Genomic DNA, 19833 nt, shown 5'->3' with positions numbered 1-19833 from the left:
TTTTCTTTGTTCTTTTTATTCATCTTACATTCAGTAATTTAGGTATGCGTTTACAGGATACTACAGGGGCAATATTACTTTTCCCACTTATCCCTCCAGAGCATAGACCTGATAGTATGATCTGCTTATAACACTGGACTAAGACATTTGGAATTTGGCACATTCATGAAGAGAATACTGTACCTTCCATTTATTGGAGTCACTTAGCACATCTTTTTTAGAACACATCTCAAAATATATTCTCCCATCACTTTCTGCAGAGAGAAAAATAAATACAATGTTCTGTAAACAAGCTGTCTATGCTTACAAAATAGTGGTAGGAGATCTGACTTTCTATTACACATTCTGCGACTTTCCAGGACCAATTAACCACAATGGACACCTGAAAAAAGCTGGGTGTTGTCTGCTTGTGGTACTACTGTCCTTATAGACCTGATACAGCACTGCATGGTCTGTGTGTCTTTCTGGATTAGATCCCCACTGTAGTGTAGAAATTGTCTAATGGTTCGTCACACTCTGTTCTCCAACAGGGCTTCAAAGTCTGGCGAGCAGACCAATTTGTGTTTGATGTGTCCCAGCACTGACAAGTCACCAGTCCGGCCCTCTCCTGTTCCAACTGACACCAGCTCCTAATGGAATTAGAGGGGGGGGGGGGCTTGTCAGACAATGACATACAAGACAAACATAAAATAATATGTATATACTGTACAACTATAAAACTACAGAGAAGTGAAGATTTAAAGGGAAATTCAACTTCTTTCAACATCAAGTTGAAAAAACATCAGCACCACCCCCAACATCAACATGAAAACAGCAGGTTTCTATGTTTTGTAGTAAAAAAGATGGAAGATAAGTAAGTATTTCCAGTGACATCATCCTGAGACTGATATCATCTGGTGTGCATCATATGACTTTAACCAACTATGAGCAGCCAAAGGTTGTTCTCTCTGACCTGGAGGAAAGCACACGAGGTTCCCAGAGCCACATCTAGTGTGACATGCCCCAGTATGAGCTGAACCCGACCAGACTTCCGCACCAACAGCCGTCCAACCAGACCCTCCTGCAGGTCCCTCAGATGACAACTGTTTTCCTCCTGCTGCTCCTCCTATTCCACAGAGGACAGACATGCAAAGTGATCGTATACACAGTAGCCTTGCTCTCTGAACCATATATTTAAATACCCAAATACCTACTTGAGATTCCGTTTTCAAAAGCACGGACTGTCCATCCTCTGACTGCATCTCTGTCTTCACTGGCCTGACCTCTTGGGTGGGCGGCTGCCCTGGTAGGGAGTCAGGGAGCTGAATGAAGAACAGCTCCTCTTCTTTGGTCTGACTCCAGCTCTCCAGCAGCTCAGGTAAAACTTCAGGCTCAGGGAGCGGAGGTGGTCTGAAAGTGGGCTCCATCTTCTTTACCTCTGGCGCATCTTCTGGCTCCTGTTTCACTGAAGAGGGAGGGAGACACATGGCTAGACAGTTGGAGCCCATTGCTTTGCCATTTTGTTTCATTTTAACTGACATGGATTATTGTTACCATTGACAGCATTTGTGCCGTCCATGGCCTCACTATCCTCTTCAGTCTTGTCTGGTTTGGAGGAGGCTGTCACATCACTTTCCTCCTTGAATCCCCACCCTGACACAGCCAGGGGCAGCTGAACAGGACAGCTCCTTACATCACTCCTCAGGTGAGGGTCGTCCAAGAACTGGTGGAAATTAGTTGAAAATTACATTTAAGTGGGCAAGGAACTAGATAATAAATGCACAGGCCGACAGCATGATGAGACATAGGTACATGGACGACTCACATTGTCTCGTTCCAGAGCGCGCAAAATTTCTTTGGTCTCTTCCTCGGTCTCCCTCTTCTCCTTCTTGATGTTGATGATGGGTGAGGGCCCCACACTTGGTGCATCTCTCTCACCTTCATAGCCACCTGATTGGAGCACAGGAAGAAACTCGGAGGTTGAAACACAAATCATGATACATCAATATGGTCTACACAAAATATAACACCATATAACATGTTATGAAATCCCAGCTAAATGAATGACCCAGCCATACCCCTTTTCTTAATCATCATCTCTGCAGGCCCCTGCTCAAAGATGGAGTGGGACTGGATGACCTCTGGACGTCCCCGACCCCGACCGCCCCTACCACCTCGCTCACGACCCCGATCGTTCTCCCTCCTCTCCCTCCTTTGTCCACCCTCAACCTTCTGCCTACGGTTGAAGAAAGTCAAACTCTCAACATATGGTCTTTCCTAAGATCCAGTATGTGCTGGAAAACATTTCAGAATCATGCATTGTATTTCAATTTGTCACTTAGCAGACTTACAGCTAGTGCATTCATCTTGAGATCTCTGTGTGTGTACACACACACACACACACACACACACACACACACACACACACACACACACACACACACACACACACACTTGAAGTCAGAAGAAGTTTACATACACTTAGGTTGGAGTCATTAAAACTCGTTTTTCAACCACTCCACAAATGTCTTGTTAACAAAGTGTAGTTTTGGCAAGTCGGTTAGGACATCTACTTTGTGCATGACAATTAATTTTTCAAACAATTGTTTACAGATTATTTCACTGTATCACAATTCCAGTGGGTCAGAAGTTTACATACACTAAGTTGACTGTGCCTTTAAACAGCTTGGAACATTCCATAAAATGTCATGGCTTCAGAAGCTTCTAATAGGCTAACTGCTAAGTTAAAGCTTGGTTGCAAATGGGTCTTCCAAATGGACAATGACCCAAGCATACTTCCAAAGTTGTGGAAAAATGGCTTAAGGACAACAATGTCAAGGTATTGGAGTGGGCATCACAAAGCCCTGACCTCAATCCCATAGAAAATGTGTGGGCAGAACTGAAAAAGTGTGTGCGAGCAGGGAAGCCAACAAACCTGACTCAGTTACACCAGCTCTGTCAGGAGGAATGGGCCAAAATTCACCCAACTTATTGTGGGAAGCTTGTGGAAGGCTGCCCAAAACTTTTGACTCAAGTTAAACAATTTAAAGGCAATGCTACCAAATACGAATTGAGTGTATGTAAACTTCTGACCCACTGGGAATGTGATGAAAGAAATAAAAGCTGAAATAAAATAACTCTACTATTATTCTTACATTTCACATTATTAAAATAAAAGTGGTGATCCTAACTGTCCTAGGACAGGGAATTTTTACTAGGATTAAATGTCATGAATTATGAAAAACTGAGTTTAAAGGTATTTGGCTAAGGTGTATGTAAACTTCCGACTTCAACTGTATATATACACACACATACTACCGTTCAAAAGTTTGGGGTCACTTAGAAAAGTCCTTGTTTTTGAAAGAAAAGCATTTGTTTTCCCATTAAAGTAACATAAAATTTATCAGAAATACAGTGTAGGCATTGTTCATGTTGTAAATTACTATTGTAGCTGTAAACAGCTGATTTGTTTATGGAATATCTACATAGGTGTACAGAGGCCCATTACAAGAAACCATCACTCCTGTGTTCAAATGGCACGCTGTGTTACCTAATCCAAGTTTTTAAAATTTTAAGGCTAATTGATCATTAGAAAACCCTTTTGCAATGAAGTTAGCACAGCTGAAAACTGTTGTTCTGATTAAAGAAGCAATAAAACTGTCCTTCTTTAGACTAGTTGAGTATCAGGAGCATCAGCATTTGTGGGTTCGATTACAGGCTCAAAATGGCCAGAAACAAAGTACTTTCTTCTGAAACAGGTCAGGCTATTCTTGTTCTGAGAAATTAAGGCTATTCCATGCGAAATTGCCAAGAAACTGAAGATCTCGTACAACGCTGTGTACTACTCCCTTCACAGAACAGTGCAAACTGACTCTAAGCAGAATAGAAAGAGTGGGAGGCCCCGGTGCACAACTGAGCAAGAGGACAAGCACAGTGTGTGTAGTTTGAGAAAGACGCCTCACAAGTTCTCAACTGGCAGCATCATTAAATAGTACCCACAAAACACCAGTCTCAAAGTCAACAGTGAAGAGGCGACTCCGGGATGCTGGCCTTCTAGGCAGAGTTGCAAAGAAAATAAAAAGAAAAAGAGACACTGGACAGAGGAACTCTGCCTAGAAGGCCAGCATCCCAGAGTCATAATGTACTTGTCCTCTTGCTCAGTTGTGCACCGGTGCCACCCACTCTTTCTATTCTGGTTAGAGCCAGTTTGCACTGTTTTGTGAAAGGAGTAGTACACAGCGTTGTACGACATCTTCAGTTACTTTGCAATTTCTCGTTCCACAAAGGACAAAGGAATAGCTTCATATATCGTCACAGACTGAACAACTGAACTTACTCTTCTTTAGCTTTGCGGCCAATAATGTTAGGGGTGAAAGTTTTCTGAAAGATAAAACATAGGAGTCAAGATTTACTTCGTTAAACAAATAAAAAAGTTCTGGTGATTGACCATTACAAACACTGTATACAATTCACTGAGCCTACCTTTTTCACACCTCCCAGGGTGAGGTCTCTGGAGCGCATGGAAGGGAGACGGCCAGGGGAGATAGTAGCTGGTAGCCGGCGTCCCATCACCAAACCCCTGCCACTCCCTCCGGGCGTTGCCGGAGTGTGAGAAGGGCCACCGGGGTTGCTTGAGCCTGGCTCAGCCATCCTGGACAAAGCAATTAGAAATAATTTATTTGAAAAGCTAAAAACAGATGACAACTATCCACACACCTTTATTCAAGAAGTCTTCATAAGAACACCTACACTCCCCTCCGTATTTATGTGGATAGTTAAGCTAAAAATGTGTAGATTTGGCTCTATACTCCAGCATTTTGGATTTGAGATCAAATGTTTCATACGAGGCGATAGTACAGAATGTCACCTTTTATTTGAAAATCATGCCCCCCCCAAAAATGCTATCCTCTCACCATTGCCAAAAACAGTGGAGGTCACAATGTTTTAGGGGGTATGATCATTGTTCGTCTTTCTTTGTCATTCATAATTATCCATAATCATGGTACATTGTTTCCCCTATTTTAATTTAGCAGTGGCGGGCCACTCGGATGGTAACACATTCAGTGTAAACTTAAACGACTCAAACCAAATATGAAGTAGAAAATATATTGGAGCTAATTATTTTTCAATAAGATCTTTGAGAACCTACAATCACCAAAATAAAAAAACTAGACTGTCAGGGAGAATCTAAAATTCCCAAAATGTCATGGCATGAGGCCCCATTGATTTTGTTATTATATTTGAGTCACTCAGATGTTATAAGATGGCATACGCTATGGCAATATGTGTAGAATTTCAGGAAATTTGGCTCAAACTGCACATTTTCTCTCAGCCTCATGGCGGCAAATGTGTAGGATTGCACGAAACTAGCTCAAACTGTAAAAATCTTCTCGGCCCTTGGCAAAACCAATGATATACAGTGTACAAAACAAAACTCTTTCCATGACAGACTGATCAGGTGAATGCGGGTTAAAGCTATGATCCATTATTGATGTCACCTGTTAAATCAACTTCAAATCAGTGTAGATGAAGGGGAGGAGACAGGTTAAAGAAGGATTTTCAAGCTTTGAGACAACAGACATGGATGTGTATGTATGCCATTCAGAGGGTGAATGGGCAAGACAAGTGTTTTTGAGCGGGGGTATGGTATTATGTGCCAGAAACATCAGTTTGAGTGTGTCAGAACTGCAACCCTGCTGGGTTTGTCACACTCAACAGTTTCCTGTGTGTATCAAGAGTGGTCTCAGCACACAAAGAACATCCAGCCAACGGGCAGGCCAGTGGTTGAAAAACAGTTCACTGATGAAAAAGGACAAAGGAGGCTGACTTGTGCAGAGCAAAAGATGGGCTAGTTAGTCAACTAACATTCCAGTACAACATTGGTGCCCAAAGACCCATAAAATAATTTGTCGTGCCTTGACACAAATGGGGTATGGCAGCCGATGACTTTCCAGAGTTCCACTTCTTTCTTGTTTTTTGCTGAAACTGCGGTTGCAGTGTGCTAAGGAATGAAAACAAAAACATTGCCTGGACTGAGGAATCCCAGATCCTGCTGTTTTACGCTGATGGGAGGACAAGGGTATGACGAACACAACAATACATGCACCCATCATGTTGTGTGTCAACGTTGCAGGCTGGTGGTGTGGGGTGCGTTTTCATGGCACACATTGGGCCCCTTGATAAAAGTGGAGCAACATCGGAGGTCGAAGGAATTGTCCGTAGAGCTCCGAGACAGGATTGTGTCGAGGCACAGATCTGGGGAAGGGTATAAAAAAACTTCTGCAGTATTGAAGGTCACCAAGAACACAGTGGCCGCCATCATTTTATAAATGGAAGAAGTTTGGAACCACCAAGACTCTTCCTAGAGCTGGCCACCCAGCCAAACTGAGCAATCGGGAGAGAAGGGCCTTGGTCAGGGAGGTGAAAAAGAACCTGATGGTCACTCTGACAGAGCTCCAGTGTTTCTCTGTGGAGATGGGAGAACCTTCCAGAAAGGCAACCATCTCTGCGCACTTCACCAATCAGGCCTTTATGGTAGAGTGACCAGACAGAAGCCACTCCTCAGTAAAAAGGCACCTGACAGCCCACTTGGAGTTTGCCAAAAGGCACCAAAAGGACTTTCAGACCATGAGAAACAAGATTGTCTGGTCTGATGAAACCAAGATTAAACTCTTTGGCCTGAATGCCAAGTGTCACGTCTGGAGGAAACCTGGCACCATCCCTACAGTGAAGCAGGGTGATGGCAGCATCATGCTGTGGGGATGTTTTTCAGCGGCATGGACTGAGAGACTAGTCAGGATCGAGGGAAAGATGAACGGAGCAAAGTACAGAGAGATCTTTGATGAAAACCTGCTCCAGAGCGCTCAGGACCTCAGACTGGGGCGAAGGTTCACCTTCCAACAGGACAACGACCCTAAGCATACAGCAAAGACATCGCAGGAGTGGCTTCGGGGACACGTCTCTGAATGTCCTTGAGTGGCCCAGCCAGAGCCCGGACTTGAACCCAATCGAACATCTCTGGAGAGACCTGAAAATAGCTGTGCAGTGACGCTCCCCAACCAACCTGACAGAGCTTGAGAGGATCTGCAGAGAAGAATGTGAGAAACTCCCCAAATACAGGTGTGCCAAGCTTGTAGCGTCATACCCAAAGAAGACTCAAGGCTGTAATCAGTGCCAAAGGTGCTTCAACAAAGTACTGAGTAAAGGGTCTGAATTAGTGATGCACCAATGACATTTTTGGCCGATACCTATGTCCAATATTTTCCTTGCCAAAAAAACCTGATACCGATAACCGCTATTTAAGATTTTAGCGGCCTTTTAAGCATTCTAGTACAGTTAAATAGTTAACACACACACACACACACACACACACACAAATGGACGCAGCGGTCTAAGGCACTGCATCTCAGTGGAAAAGGTGTCACTACAGTCCCTGGTTCGAATCCAGGCTGTATCACATCTGGCCGTGATTGGGAGTCCCTTAGGGTGGCACACAACTGGCCCAGCGTCGTCCAGGCCGTCATTATAAATAATAATTTATTCTTAACTGACTTGCCTAGTTAAATAAAAGGTTACACACACACACACACACCAAAAAGGTTATTTTGTTGGCATTTATTTACATATGTTCCCATTACCAGTAAAACATCAATCAAAACCTATTTCTTTCACTTGCTGTAATGGGAACAGTTAATAACATCAGTTATTTCATTTTAAACCATGATTTCTATGGAACGCCGTTTGAGTCTTTGCGTGTCAAAAAACATACACATCAAATACACAACATAATCTGTTTCAGTAGCTATAGTTAGCTATATAGGTGTCATCTAAAATAACCCACATTTATAAGACAGTTCTTATTTCATTAATGGTGGTCAGACCCATCTATGTGAAGCTAGCCACAATAAGGATTAGCCACAGTAGTGGACTTTGGGGTTAGCCTTCAAAATAAAAGTACGGCATAATTCTATTTGTACTCATTTGCATCACTGTCAATGACATATTTTGAAGGCAAACCGCAAATTCCACTATTGTGCGTAATCCTTATTGTGGCTAGCTTCACAATACATAACCCGGTCCAGTCGAGCCTCACTAGCCCGACCAAGCTAGGTGGCTGCTTATAATGTTAGTTTTGGGCAACAGGGTTAAGTAGCTGGCTAGCTATTTATTTTCATGAACTGAAGTTCAATTTCAATAGGCGAACAACAAGTTGCAACCTAGCTAATACTTACAAGGATTCCTAAATCATTGCTAAGAATAATGAAAATGACTGCAGTTTCTACTGGTCACTGTTTTCAGGCTGGTTGTAATGGTGCTAGCTAGGTACCAAGCTAAAGCTAGCTACCCCAGAAATTGCAGTAAAAACAAATGATGCTTTATTACCAATGCGTTATTGTAAACACATCGCTCGTGGGCGGTGTTTGCAGACTTTTTTGTACAGCTTTGACAGTGCTACTATATCTTTTTTGACACGCAAAGACCCAAACGGCGTTCCATAGAATGTATGTCGTGAAGCTAATAGCAGTGACGCTATTACAGTGTAACTCCGGTAGGGAAACATCTGAAAAATAGTGCACTTGGTAGTATGTACCGGTGCTCGACCAGTCGGTGAAAGCCAACATCACCCACGACAGAGAACGGTTGATTGTCAAGGGCAATGAATTCCATTATCTTGGCTTTAATGGATTTCGCCTTTGAGTTGTCTCACTGAAATTATCTTACTCTTTCAAATGACTGCTCGACTTGTCTGCTGTGTGAATCGAGCAGTCAACATTATGTGGGCTAGGTTAGGAATGCTGTGTTGCACGTGTAATGCTAAATTTTACGTGCCGTCATTACGTCATGTACGTCCGTTATATAGGTATGCACGCTATCTTTGACATAGGTTTTTAACGTCGGCGTTAAACTAGACGTCGGGTCAATACCAATGTTGGCATTTTTAGCTAATATCGGCAGATTCCGATATGTTCACAGATATACAGTGCATCCCAAGTCTGAATACTTATGTAAATGTAATATGTTTTTTATTTTTAATACATTTGCAAAAATGTGTGTAGACTGATGAGGGGAAAAAAACAATTTAATCAATTTTAGAATAAGGCTGTTACATAACAAAAGGTGGAAAAAGTGAAGGGGTTTGAATACTTTACGAATGCACTGTATATATATAAATATATATTTTTTTGCTGACATAATTTAAAAACATGCAAAACGTGTTGATTTGAAGGAAATTAACTTTAAAACGGCAACATTTTACCTCTGCGGCCAAGAGGGGACCTCAAATTTTGGTCGGAGACTGTGCCATTAGCCATGCCCACCACCCCAACTTTGACACCGCTGCTGAAGAAAATCCTAAGGCAACCACTGTGGTAGCATCCAAATTAATGTAGAAGTGTTCAGAAGCATCTTCTATTCTTATTTACAATAAAAGTGACTCCAAAATGATAATACATTATTTACCATTCAGTTCCTATTGAGCAAAACATAATCCGAAACAATTAAAACAAACTGCAAATGCATCCAACAAGTTTGTAGAGTCACAAGCTTGATGTAGTCATTGCATGCTAAGAATAGGAGACAAAATACTAAACTTTTAATACACTAAGTGAATGTCCAAATACTTATGGAAAAAAAAAAAGAACTTCAACTCATTGAGGGCTTGATGATTAGTTGACAAGTTGAATCAGGTGTGCTTGTCCAGGGTTACAATAAAAATGTGTACTGTTGGGGCAACTCGAGGACCAGGGTTGGGAAACACTGTTCTATACTGTTGCCTCATATTAAACATTGTATCTGACATCCAAAATGTTGGAGTATAAATATGACGGGGAGTGTATATGCATGTAACCCATTCATAGACGCTACTATCTTTAGCGCCTATAGACCATAGTATGTTCTGGCCGGGCGAGTTTTGTTAAAGGGCGAATGCACGTCCTGATTTGGCCTCGTTTTTCCATCAATGTTCATTAAGAAAGGCCAAGACTGCAGGCAAACAAGAGTTGTCTTGGGGGTGTGGTTTGATGTTTGTTGTGATTGAATGGCAAAGATACACACAAGGGCAGTAGTGTGTACAGCAAGGTAAGCGAAGCTAGCTTTGCAATGGAAAGAACAAAGTTTAGAAGCTGAGGACCCTGACATGCTGACCACACCGCTCACGTCGCTTGCGTGAGCGTTGCAAAATAAATGTACACATACATGTTAGTCAATCATTGCACCCACACTGCTCGCGCTCGCCAACGAGCGTCTGCATTGCCAAGCGCTAAAATAGAAGTCAGTTCTATTTGTGAAGCTGAACGCAGTGCAAGTCCTGCCTCTCCCATCTTCTCATTGGTTTATAGAAGCAGATAACCAATGAGGAGATGGCACGTGGATGATTGAAAGATGAACGGAGGTTGGTCGATCGTGGTAATACACCTTTATGAAAGTTAGATGCCAATCACCATATAAAGTCCAAAGAAGAAAGAGCCTGAAGGAGAAGAGATGACTAGAAACGATTCGGTTGACTGTTTTATGTGTGGATTAATTGTTGGAGTAGAGGACCCTGTGTATTTCAGGTAAAATAACTCAACGTTTATATCCCAGGACAAATTAGCTAGCAATTGCAAGCTAGCTAGCAAAATTGGCATAAATGTTTCATGCTTTTCGACCTGTCCCCAAATGAATATAATTGGTTCAGAGTTTGTTTTGACATTTCAACCTGCGTGTCGTGATCACGTTTGGTGTGGAGGGACAAAATCAATTTGCGCACGATGGCGCGCGTCCGGTTTGGGTATGGTGTGACTCGCCATCTCAAGATGGTCAGCTAATTCAGTTCTATGCTTAGGCTAAAGCCTGCGCTGACCTTGTGTTTAGCCAAGCTGACAGAAGCTATCTAGCATAGCTTGGTTATGGCTGCAGCTGGCTATCCTATCTACCTGATATTTCTCTGTCAAATCCGTTATGGCAAGAGAACAGGTATCCCCTGTTAACAACCTCGTTATTGTTATTTTTTAATTATGTGTGTGTGTGTCCCCCTGCTACTCGCTGTTTATTATCTATGCATAGTCACTTTACAAATTACCTCGATTAACCTGTACCCCCGCACATTGACTCGTACCAGTACCCCCTGTATATAGCCTCGTTATTGTTATGTACATTTCTTGTGTTACCTATTGATTGATTTAATTTTTTACTTTAGTTTATTTAGTAAATATTTTATTAACTCTATTTATTGAACTACATTGTTGGTTAAGGGCTTGTAAGTAAGCATTTCACGTTCACTGTTGTATTCGGCGCATGTGACAAATACAATTTGATTTGATTTTAACACTGCCCCTTTAAGACAAAAAAGCTCTTTAACTGACGTGCTTTTCAAAGATGGCTAGAATGTACATGTTTTGTGCTCTTGTAGGAAGCAATCACTCCCACATTGCTGACTACAAATTAGCTATAACTGGGCTAATAACTCATTAACTAGCAAAGAATATTAACAAATGTGCACACATGACTACATACAGCTCTTGCTTTGAACTCAAAACAAGCGCATAATCACGACCGCTCATGCTGTAAAACAGTCCAGTTCAAAGTGAATGGCACAAATCCATATATGGCAATGGTCTATTTGCATATAGGCCTACTGCAGCGCCGATTGGTTATGGCGCACCAGTCTGTGTAGAGTACGGGCCTGAGCCGTGCCTGTCAATGCAATAGAATCCGACTCCAATGCACTCTGCCTACAACAAAAGCTCTTGCATTGTTAGTTTTACACTTAGTCTTGCATAGTCCATTTTCTTTCGGTAGGTTGCATTTAAAGTGGCTGATATTGCGTTGATTCGATCACAATTCCCACAGTAAAGTGAAACGTTGATAGTGTTAAGTAACGGGGAAAACTCGAGAAATTTGAGTGAAGTTCAATCTCTTGCTTCTTTGCTCTACGTGGCAGTCCCTGGTGAGCTGTGCGCTTAGTGGGAACATTGATCATTACCCAGGTGCACCTTGTACTGGGGACAATAAAAGCCACTAAATGTGCAGTTTTGTCAAACACCACAATGCCATAGATGTCTCTGTGAGGGAGTGTGCAATTGGCATGCTGACTGCAGGAATGTCCACCACAGCGGTTGCTAGAGAATGTAATGTTAATTTCTCTACAATATGCTGCCTCCAACGTCATTTTAGAGAATATGGTAATACGTACAACCGGCCTCACAACCGCAGACCACGTGTAACCCCGACAGACCAGGACCTCCACATCTGACTTCTTCACCTGCGGAATCGTTTGAGACAAGCCACCCTGGCAGCTGCTGAAATTGTGGGTTTGCACAACCAAAACATTTCTTCGCAAACTGCCAGAAACCATCTCAGGGAAGCTCATCTGCGTGCTCTTCATCCTCACCAGGGTCTTGACCTGACTGCAGTTCGGCGTCGTAACCGACTTCAGTGGGCAAATGCTCACCATCGATGGCCACTGGCATGCTGGAGAAGTGTGCCCTTAACGGATGAATCCCGGTTTCAACTGTACTGGGCAGATGGCACACAGGGTGTATGGCGTTGTGTGGGAGAGCGGTTTGCTGATGTCAACGTTGTGAACAGTGGCCCATGGTGGCGGTGGGGTTATGGTATGGGCAGGCATAAGCTACAGACAACGAACACAATTGCATTTTTTTCCCATGGCAATTTGAATGCACAGAGATACCGTGAAGAGATCCTGAGGCCCATTGTCGTGCCATTCATCCGCCGACATCACCTCATGTTTCACCCCATGTCGCAAGGATCTGTACACAATTCCTGGAAGCTGAAAATGTCCCAGTTCTTCCATGGCCTGCATACTCACCAGAAATGTCACTGATTGAACATGTTTGGGATGCTCTGGATCAACGTGTACGACAGCGTGTTCCAGTTCCGGACAATATTCAGCAACTTTGCACAGCCATTTAAGAGGAGTGGAACAACATTCCACAATCAACAGCCTGACCAACTCTTATACGAAGGAGATATGTTGCACTGGATGAAGCAAATGGTGGTCACACCAAATAATGACTGGTTTTCTGATCCACACCCCTACTTAGTTTAAGGTATCTGTGGCCAACAGATGCATATCTGTATTCCCAGTCATTTGAAATCTATAGATTAGGGCCTAATGAATTTATTTCAATTGACTGATTTCCTTATATGAACTGTAACATCTTTGAAATAGTTGCATGTTAAGGTTATATTTTTGTTCAGTGTAATTACACTTTGAATGGTGCATCAATACACCCAGTCACAACAAAGATACAGGTGCTTTCCATCAGACACTGGGAGATGAATTCATCTTTCAGCAGGACAATTACCTGCTGAAGAAAACAGTGAATGCTCCTGAGTAGCCGAGTTAGTTTTGATTTAAATCTACTTGAAAATCTATGGCAAGACCTGAAAATGGTTGTCTAGCAATGATCAACAACCAATTTGACAGAGCTTGAAGAATTGCAACACAATCCATGTGTGGAAAGCTGTTGGAGATGTATCCAGAAAGACTCATAGCTGTAATCACAGCCAAAGGTGCATCTACAAATTGACTCGGTGGTGTGAATACTTATTAAAATTCGATATTTCTGTATTTTATTTTCAATACATCTGCAAAACATTAAAAACGTTATTTTTTTCACTTTGTCATTATAGGGTATTGTGTGTAGATGGGTGAGGGATTTTTTTATTTAATCCATTTGGAATTCATGCTGTAACAACAAAATGTGGAATAAGGCAAGGGATATGAATACTTTATGAAGGCATGCACTGAGCCATGCATTTAACGGTCTTTTTTGCTAACAGTGATTGAGTTATATTATTAGCCTAAATCATGACGATCCAATCTATTCATCACATTACGAATAGTAGGCTATCTTACATAAGTCAGCAAATACGATGATACATGGAATGCTTTATTTTTATGGTGAAAATGTACTCCCCCAAACTTGAAACTCACGCACCGCCTATGGCGTTGTTTCTAGAACCGTATCGCAATGGAAAAAATCGATTTACGTTTATATGAAGTATTTGGCTGCCAGAGCCAGTCTACCTCTAACGTACTAGGTCTTTGGACCTTAAGGAGTAAGGGTGAAGTTAGGCTCATTAAAGTATATATTTCGCAATATATAATATTTGCCTTTAATGTTTGTCTTTGATACCAAATTCTTCAAGTTTTACAGGGCCTTTTTGTTAGGCCATTGGTATAATCAAGGAGTTACTGTCAACACATGTCAGCAATGCATACTGGTTACATTATCTAGCTAGCTAGGACTCTGACAATGCGTTTTCGATATTGTTGCCTTATTCAAATTACCTGATTGCTTCTTTTGATGTTCACCAAACCAGGAGAATTGCGTTTAAATTGACTGCACCCTTTCAATAAGCAAAACCGTGGCGATATCTTACGTCATCGGTAAGCGTTATCTGCAGTACAGCGCCATGACTGCTAGACCTGACATACTTGTGTTTTTCGCGGATCACGTGCGCGGAATTCTTCTACTTCAATAATATTATGGCGGTTGGTTGGAGGTGCATGTCGCCACCTACTGTACTGGAGTGTGTAAATCAATCACCAATGCTGCTAACTTTTGAAAATCCCATAGCTTGGAGTGATATTTTCAATTGTGAATGTCATTGACACCACCCCTAGCCGGGGGGTTTAGAGGTCCCACCATAAAAAAAATCAGTTTTAAAGATAATTTCGTGCAATTCTACATATTGTCATATGGCTTAGGCCCATGACCTAGGTGAGATACAAATGTTTAAAAATCACACGTCAGGTGTAGTCACAATTCTTTTAAAATTGAATGCACACTCAAAACCCGATGACTTGGTTTGAAGTTGTCCCAGTTAGCATTATTTAGAGTATGCTAACTGGGGGACATTGAATTAGATTGGTTTTTCATTAGAAAATGCTAATATTAATGATACTGTAGCCATATGATGGATTGCAGTCTCTCGTTGTCAACAAGAAACCAACATGTAAATATATCACTAATTTGGATGAACTATCCCTCTAAAATGTGACCCAATTCAGGAAACTAGGCATATGTCGCTAGTCACGACTTCACAGGAGAGCCTTTTGAACATAAAACTTTTTTTTTTAATCAAAATTTTTTTGGGCAGAAAGACATTCTCGAACATGTGAACTTTCATGTGCCTTAATATCAAACTTGTATGTCATCTGTAAATACAAATAAAATTGTTAAATTACGAGCCTAGTTGGTTTAGTCACAGAGAAAGCAGGAACCTTCCCGCTAGCAATGATTGGCTGAGATAATGAGGGGGCTGGACATGCCGAGAGATGAGTTTGGATTGGTCTGTGGTGTTGCATCTTGTGTCTATAAAATGAGCTGCTCGTAATGCGTAGATAATCCTTTCTCCTTTCTACTGCACATACAACAAGAACAACACAGAGTTACACATGGAGTAAAACAAACATACAGTCAATAATACAGTAGAAAAATAAGTCTATATACAATGTGAGCAAATGAGGTGAGATAAGGGAGGTAAAGGCAAAAAAGGCCATGGTGGCAAAGTAAATACAATATAGCAAGTAAAACACTGGAATGGTAGATTTGCAGTGGAAGAAAGTGCAAAGTAGAAATATAAATAATGGGGTGCAAAGGAGCAAAATAAATACAGTAGGGGAAGGACATCATTGATGTATACAGAGAAAAGAGTTGGCCCAAGATTTGAACCCTGTGGCACCCCCATAGAGACCACCAGAGGCCCGGACAACAGGCCCTCCGATTTGACACATTGAACTCTATCAGAGAAGTAGTTGGTGAACCAGGCGAGGCAATCATTTGAGAAACCAAGGCTATTGAGTCTGCCGATGAGGATGTGGTGATTGACAGAGTCGAAAGCCTTGGCCAGGTCAATGAATACGGCAGCACAGTATTGTTTCTTATCGATGGCGGTTATGATATCATTTAGGACCTTGAGCGTGGCTGAGGTGCACCCATGACCAGCTCTGAAACCAGATTGCATAGCGGAGAAGGTGCGGTGGGATTCGAAATGGTCGGTAATCTGTTTGTTGACTTGGCTTTCGAAGACCTTAGAAAGGCAGGGTAGGATAGATATAGGTCTGTAGCAGTTTGGGTCAAGAGTGTCCCCTCCTTTGAAGAGGGGGATGACAGCAGCTGCTTTCCAATCTTTTGGAATCTCAGACGACACCAAAGAGAGGTTGAACAGGCTCGTAATAGGGGTTGCAACAATTTTGGCAGATAATTTTAGAAAGAAAGGGTCCAGATTGTCTAGCCTGGCTGATTTGTAGGGGTCCAGATTTTGCAGCTCTTTCAGAACATCAGCTGACTGGATTTGGGAGAAGGAGAAATGGGGAAGGCTGGGCGAGTAGCTGTGGGGGGTGCAGTGCTGTTGACCGCGGTAGGGGTAGCCAGGTGGAAAGCATGGCCAGCCGTAGAAAAATGCTTATTGAAATTCTCAATTATAGTGGATTTATCAGAGGTAACAGAGTTTCCTATCCTCAGTGCAATGGGCAGCTGGGAGGAGGTGTTCTTATTCTCCATGGACTTTACAGTGTCCCAGAACTTTTTTGAGTTTGTGTTGCAGGAAGCAAATTTCTGCTTGAAAAAGCTAGCCTTGGCTTTTCTAACTGCCTGAGTATATTGGTTTCTAACTTCCCTGAAAAGTTGCATATCACGGGGGCTGTTCGATGCTAATGCAGAACGCCATAGGATGTTTTTGTGTTGGTTAAAACTTCTTATGGCTTGAATCCCGTTACTGCAGGGCGCCAAATTCAAAACAACAAAAATCTCATAATTAAAATTCCTCAAACATACAAGTATTATACATCATTTTAAAGCTTTACTTCTTGTTAATCCAGCCACAGTGTCTGATTTCAAAAAGGCTTTACGGTGAAAGCAAACCATATGATTATGTTAGGTCAGCGCCTATACACAAAAAAACACAGCCATTTTCCAGCCAGAGAGGAGTAAAAAAAAAAGCAGAAAGAGATAAAATTAATCACTAACCTTTGATGATCTTCATCAGATGACACTCATATGACTTCATGTTACACAATACATGTATGTTTTGTTCGATAAAGTTCATATTTATATCCAAAAATCTCAGTTTACATTGGCACGTTATGTTCAGTAATGTTTTGCCTCCAAAACATCCAGTGATTTTGCAGAGAGCCACATCAATTTACAGAAATACTCATCATAAATGTTGATGAAAATACAAGTGTTATGCATAGGATTATAGATACACTTCTCCTTAATGCAACCGCTGTGTCAGAGTTCAAAAAAGCTTTACCAAAAAAGCACACCATGCAATAATCTGAGTACGGCGCTCAGACACAAAAACATGCCATACAATATATCCGCCATGTTGGAGTCAGCAATAGTCAGAAATAGCATTATAAATATTCACTTACCTTTGATGATCTTCATCAGAATGCACTCCCAGGAATCCCAGTTCCACAATAAATGTTTGTTTTGTTCAATAAAGTCCATCCTTTATGTCCAAATACCTCCTTTTTGTTCGTGCCTTCAGTTCACAAATCCAAATTCACAACGCGCAGGTCAGACGAATACTCAAAAAATCCCATTATAGTTCGTAGAAACATGTCAAACGATGTATAGAAACAATCTTTAGGATGTTTTTATCATAAATCTGCAATAAAGTTTCAACCGGAGAAATCCTTTGTCTTCAGAAATGCAATGTCTCATGTGAGCGCGCATGGCTGAGGCTCATACCCTGCTGGCAGTCCTCTCACTCAATGAGTTCTTATTCATACCCACTTCACAATAGAAGCCTCAAACAAGGTTCTAAAGACTGTTGACATTTAGTGGAAGCCTTAGGAAGTGCAAAATGACCCCACAGACACTGTCGTTTGGATAGGCAATCACTTGAAAAACTACAAACCACTTCCTGTTTGGATTTTTTCTCAGGTTTTTGCCTGCCATATGAGTTCTGTTATACTCACAGACATCATTCAAACAGTTTTAGAAAAGTGTTTTCTATCCAAATCTACTAATAATATTCATATCTTTGTTTCTGGGCGTGAGTAGCAGGCAGTTTACTCTGGGCACGTCAATCATCCAAGCTACTCAATACTGCCACCATCCATAAGAAGTTAAGGGCAGTCAGGTCTGGAGAGAACCAAGGGCAATATCTGTTCCTGGTTCTACATTTCTTGAATGGGGCATGCTTATTTAAGATGGTGAGGAAGGCATTTAAAAAAAATAACCAGGCATCCTCTACTGACGGGATGAGGACACTATACTTCCAGGATACCAGGGCCAGGTCGATTAGAAAGGCTTGCTCATTGAAATGTTTCAGGGAGCGTTTGACAGTGATGAGTGGAGGTCGTTTGACCGCTGACCCATTACGGATGCAGGCGATGAGGCAGTGATCGCTGAGATCTTGGTTGAAAACAGCAGAGGTGTATTTAGAGGGCAAGTTGGTTAGGATGATATCTATGAGGGTGCCCGTGTTTACGGCTTTGGGGTGGTACCTGGTAGGTTCATTGGTCATTTGTGTGAGATTGAGGGCATCAAGCTTAGATTGTAGGATGGCTGGGGTGTTAAGCATGTCCCAGTTTAGGTCACCTAGCAGCACGAGCTCTGAAGATAGATGGGGGGCAATCAGTTCACATATGGTGTCAAGAGCATGGCTGGGGGCAGAGGGTGGTCTATAGCAGGCGGCGACGGTGAGAGACTTGTTTTTAGAGAGATGGATTTTTAAAAGTAGAAGTTCAAATTGTTTGGGTACAGACCTGGATAGTAGGACAGAACTCTGCAGGCTATCTCTGCAGCAGATTGCAACACCGCCCCCTTTGGCCGTTCTATCTTGTCTGAAAATGTTGTAGTTAGGGATGAAGATTTCAGAGTTTTTGGTGGACTTTCTAAGCCAGGATTCAGACACGGCTAGGATTGGGGTTGGCAGAGTGTGCTAAAGCAGTGAATAAAACAAACTTAGGGAGGAGGCTTCTAATGTTTACATGCATGAAACCAAGACTTTTACGGTTACAGAAGTCATCAAAAGAGAGCGCCTGCGGAATAGGAGTGGAGCTAGGCACTGCAGGGCCTGGATTCACCTCTACATCACCAGAGGAACAGAGGAGGAGTAGGATAAGGGTACGGCTTAAAGCTATGATAATTGGTTGTTTATGACGTCCGGAATAGAGAGTAAAAGGGGCAGGTTTCTGGGGGCGATAAAATAGCTTCAAGGTATAATGTACAGACAAAGGTATGGTAGGATGTGAATACAGTGGAGGTAAATCTAGGCATTGAGTGACGATGAGAGAGATGTTGTCTCTAGAAACATCATTGAAACCAGAAGATGTCACAGCATGTGTGGGTGGTGGAACTGAAAGGTTTGATAAGGTATAATGAGCAGGGCTAGAGGCTCTACAGTGAAATAAGCCAATAAACACTAACCAGAACAGCAATGGACAAGGCATATTGACATTAAGGAGAGGCATGCTTAGCCGAGTGATCATAAGGGTCCCGTGAGATTCAGACAGCCAGCCGGGTCGTAGGTATCAAGCTGGCAGAAGATCGAGGGAGGTCTGTTTTAAGCCACCTCATGCCTTTCCGTTTGTAGATTACTGGGGTTCCGTTTGGTAGGGGGGACCAGTCCAATTGGCAAAACAGTTATAGTTATAGTGGCCCAAGAAAATTGTCCGATAGACCTATTAAGATAGCAGCCGATAAGACAGCTAAGATTAGTGGGCCGCAGATGCACGTTCAGGTTACGTCGCGATGGAGGGGCCAGTTTAAAAAAAACAATTTCATATTTTGCGACATAAGACAGATTTTAGCTGGTCAGTCACAAATAGGACCTGCCTTGGGGTAGTTGACCGCCCACCTCTGATCTATATTTCCCAAATGTGACATT

General features: G+C 42.2%; 1 protein-coding gene across 1 annotated transcript; it reads right to left on the bottom strand.

Annotated features, from left to right (window-relative positions):
* On the bottom strand, window positions 1-14449 carry LOC106585611 (DNA-directed RNA polymerase III subunit RPC4). The gene is made up of 9 exons (XM_014172019.2): window positions 14276-14449; window positions 4462-4630; window positions 4316-4359; window positions 2058-2215; window positions 1805-1929; window positions 1534-1702; window positions 1194-1444; window positions 953-1105; window positions 1-629 (listed from the first exon to the last, which is right to left on the bottom strand). The coding sequence occupies exons 2-9, from the start codon at window positions 4627-4629 to the stop codon at window positions 510-512; spliced, it is 1188 nt and encodes a 395-aa protein (XP_014027494.1). The 5' UTR covers window position 4630; window positions 14276-14449; the 3' UTR covers window positions 1-509.
* Between the last annotated feature and the right edge of the window lie 5384 nt (window positions 14450-19833).

This window comes from Salmo salar, chromosome ssa24 (assembly GCF_905237065.1).
Source record: "Salmo salar chromosome ssa24, Ssal_v3.1, whole genome shotgun sequence".
Classification (NCBI taxonomy): domain Eukaryota; kingdom Metazoa; phylum Chordata; class Actinopteri; order Salmoniformes; family Salmonidae; genus Salmo; species Salmo salar.
The sequence above is the reverse complement of the archived record's forward strand: the minus strand, read 5'-3'. Positions and strand labels throughout refer to the sequence as shown.

Bases quoted from the DNA above. Each gene is read 5' to 3' on its own strand.
- LOC106585611 (XM_014172019.2), bottom strand. From the start codon at position 4,629: ATGGCTGAGCCAGGCTCAAGCAACCCCGGTGGCCCTTCTCACACTCCG. The intron at 2,216-4,315 runs GTAAGTTCAGTT...CTTCAACCGTAG, and splicing joins GGCCGCAAAGCTAAAGAAGA to GCAGAAGGTTGAGGGTGGAC. The intron at 630-952 runs GTCAGAGAGAAC...TAATTCCATTAG, and splicing joins CCTCGTGTGCTTTCCTCCAG to GAGCTGGTGTCAGTTGGAAC.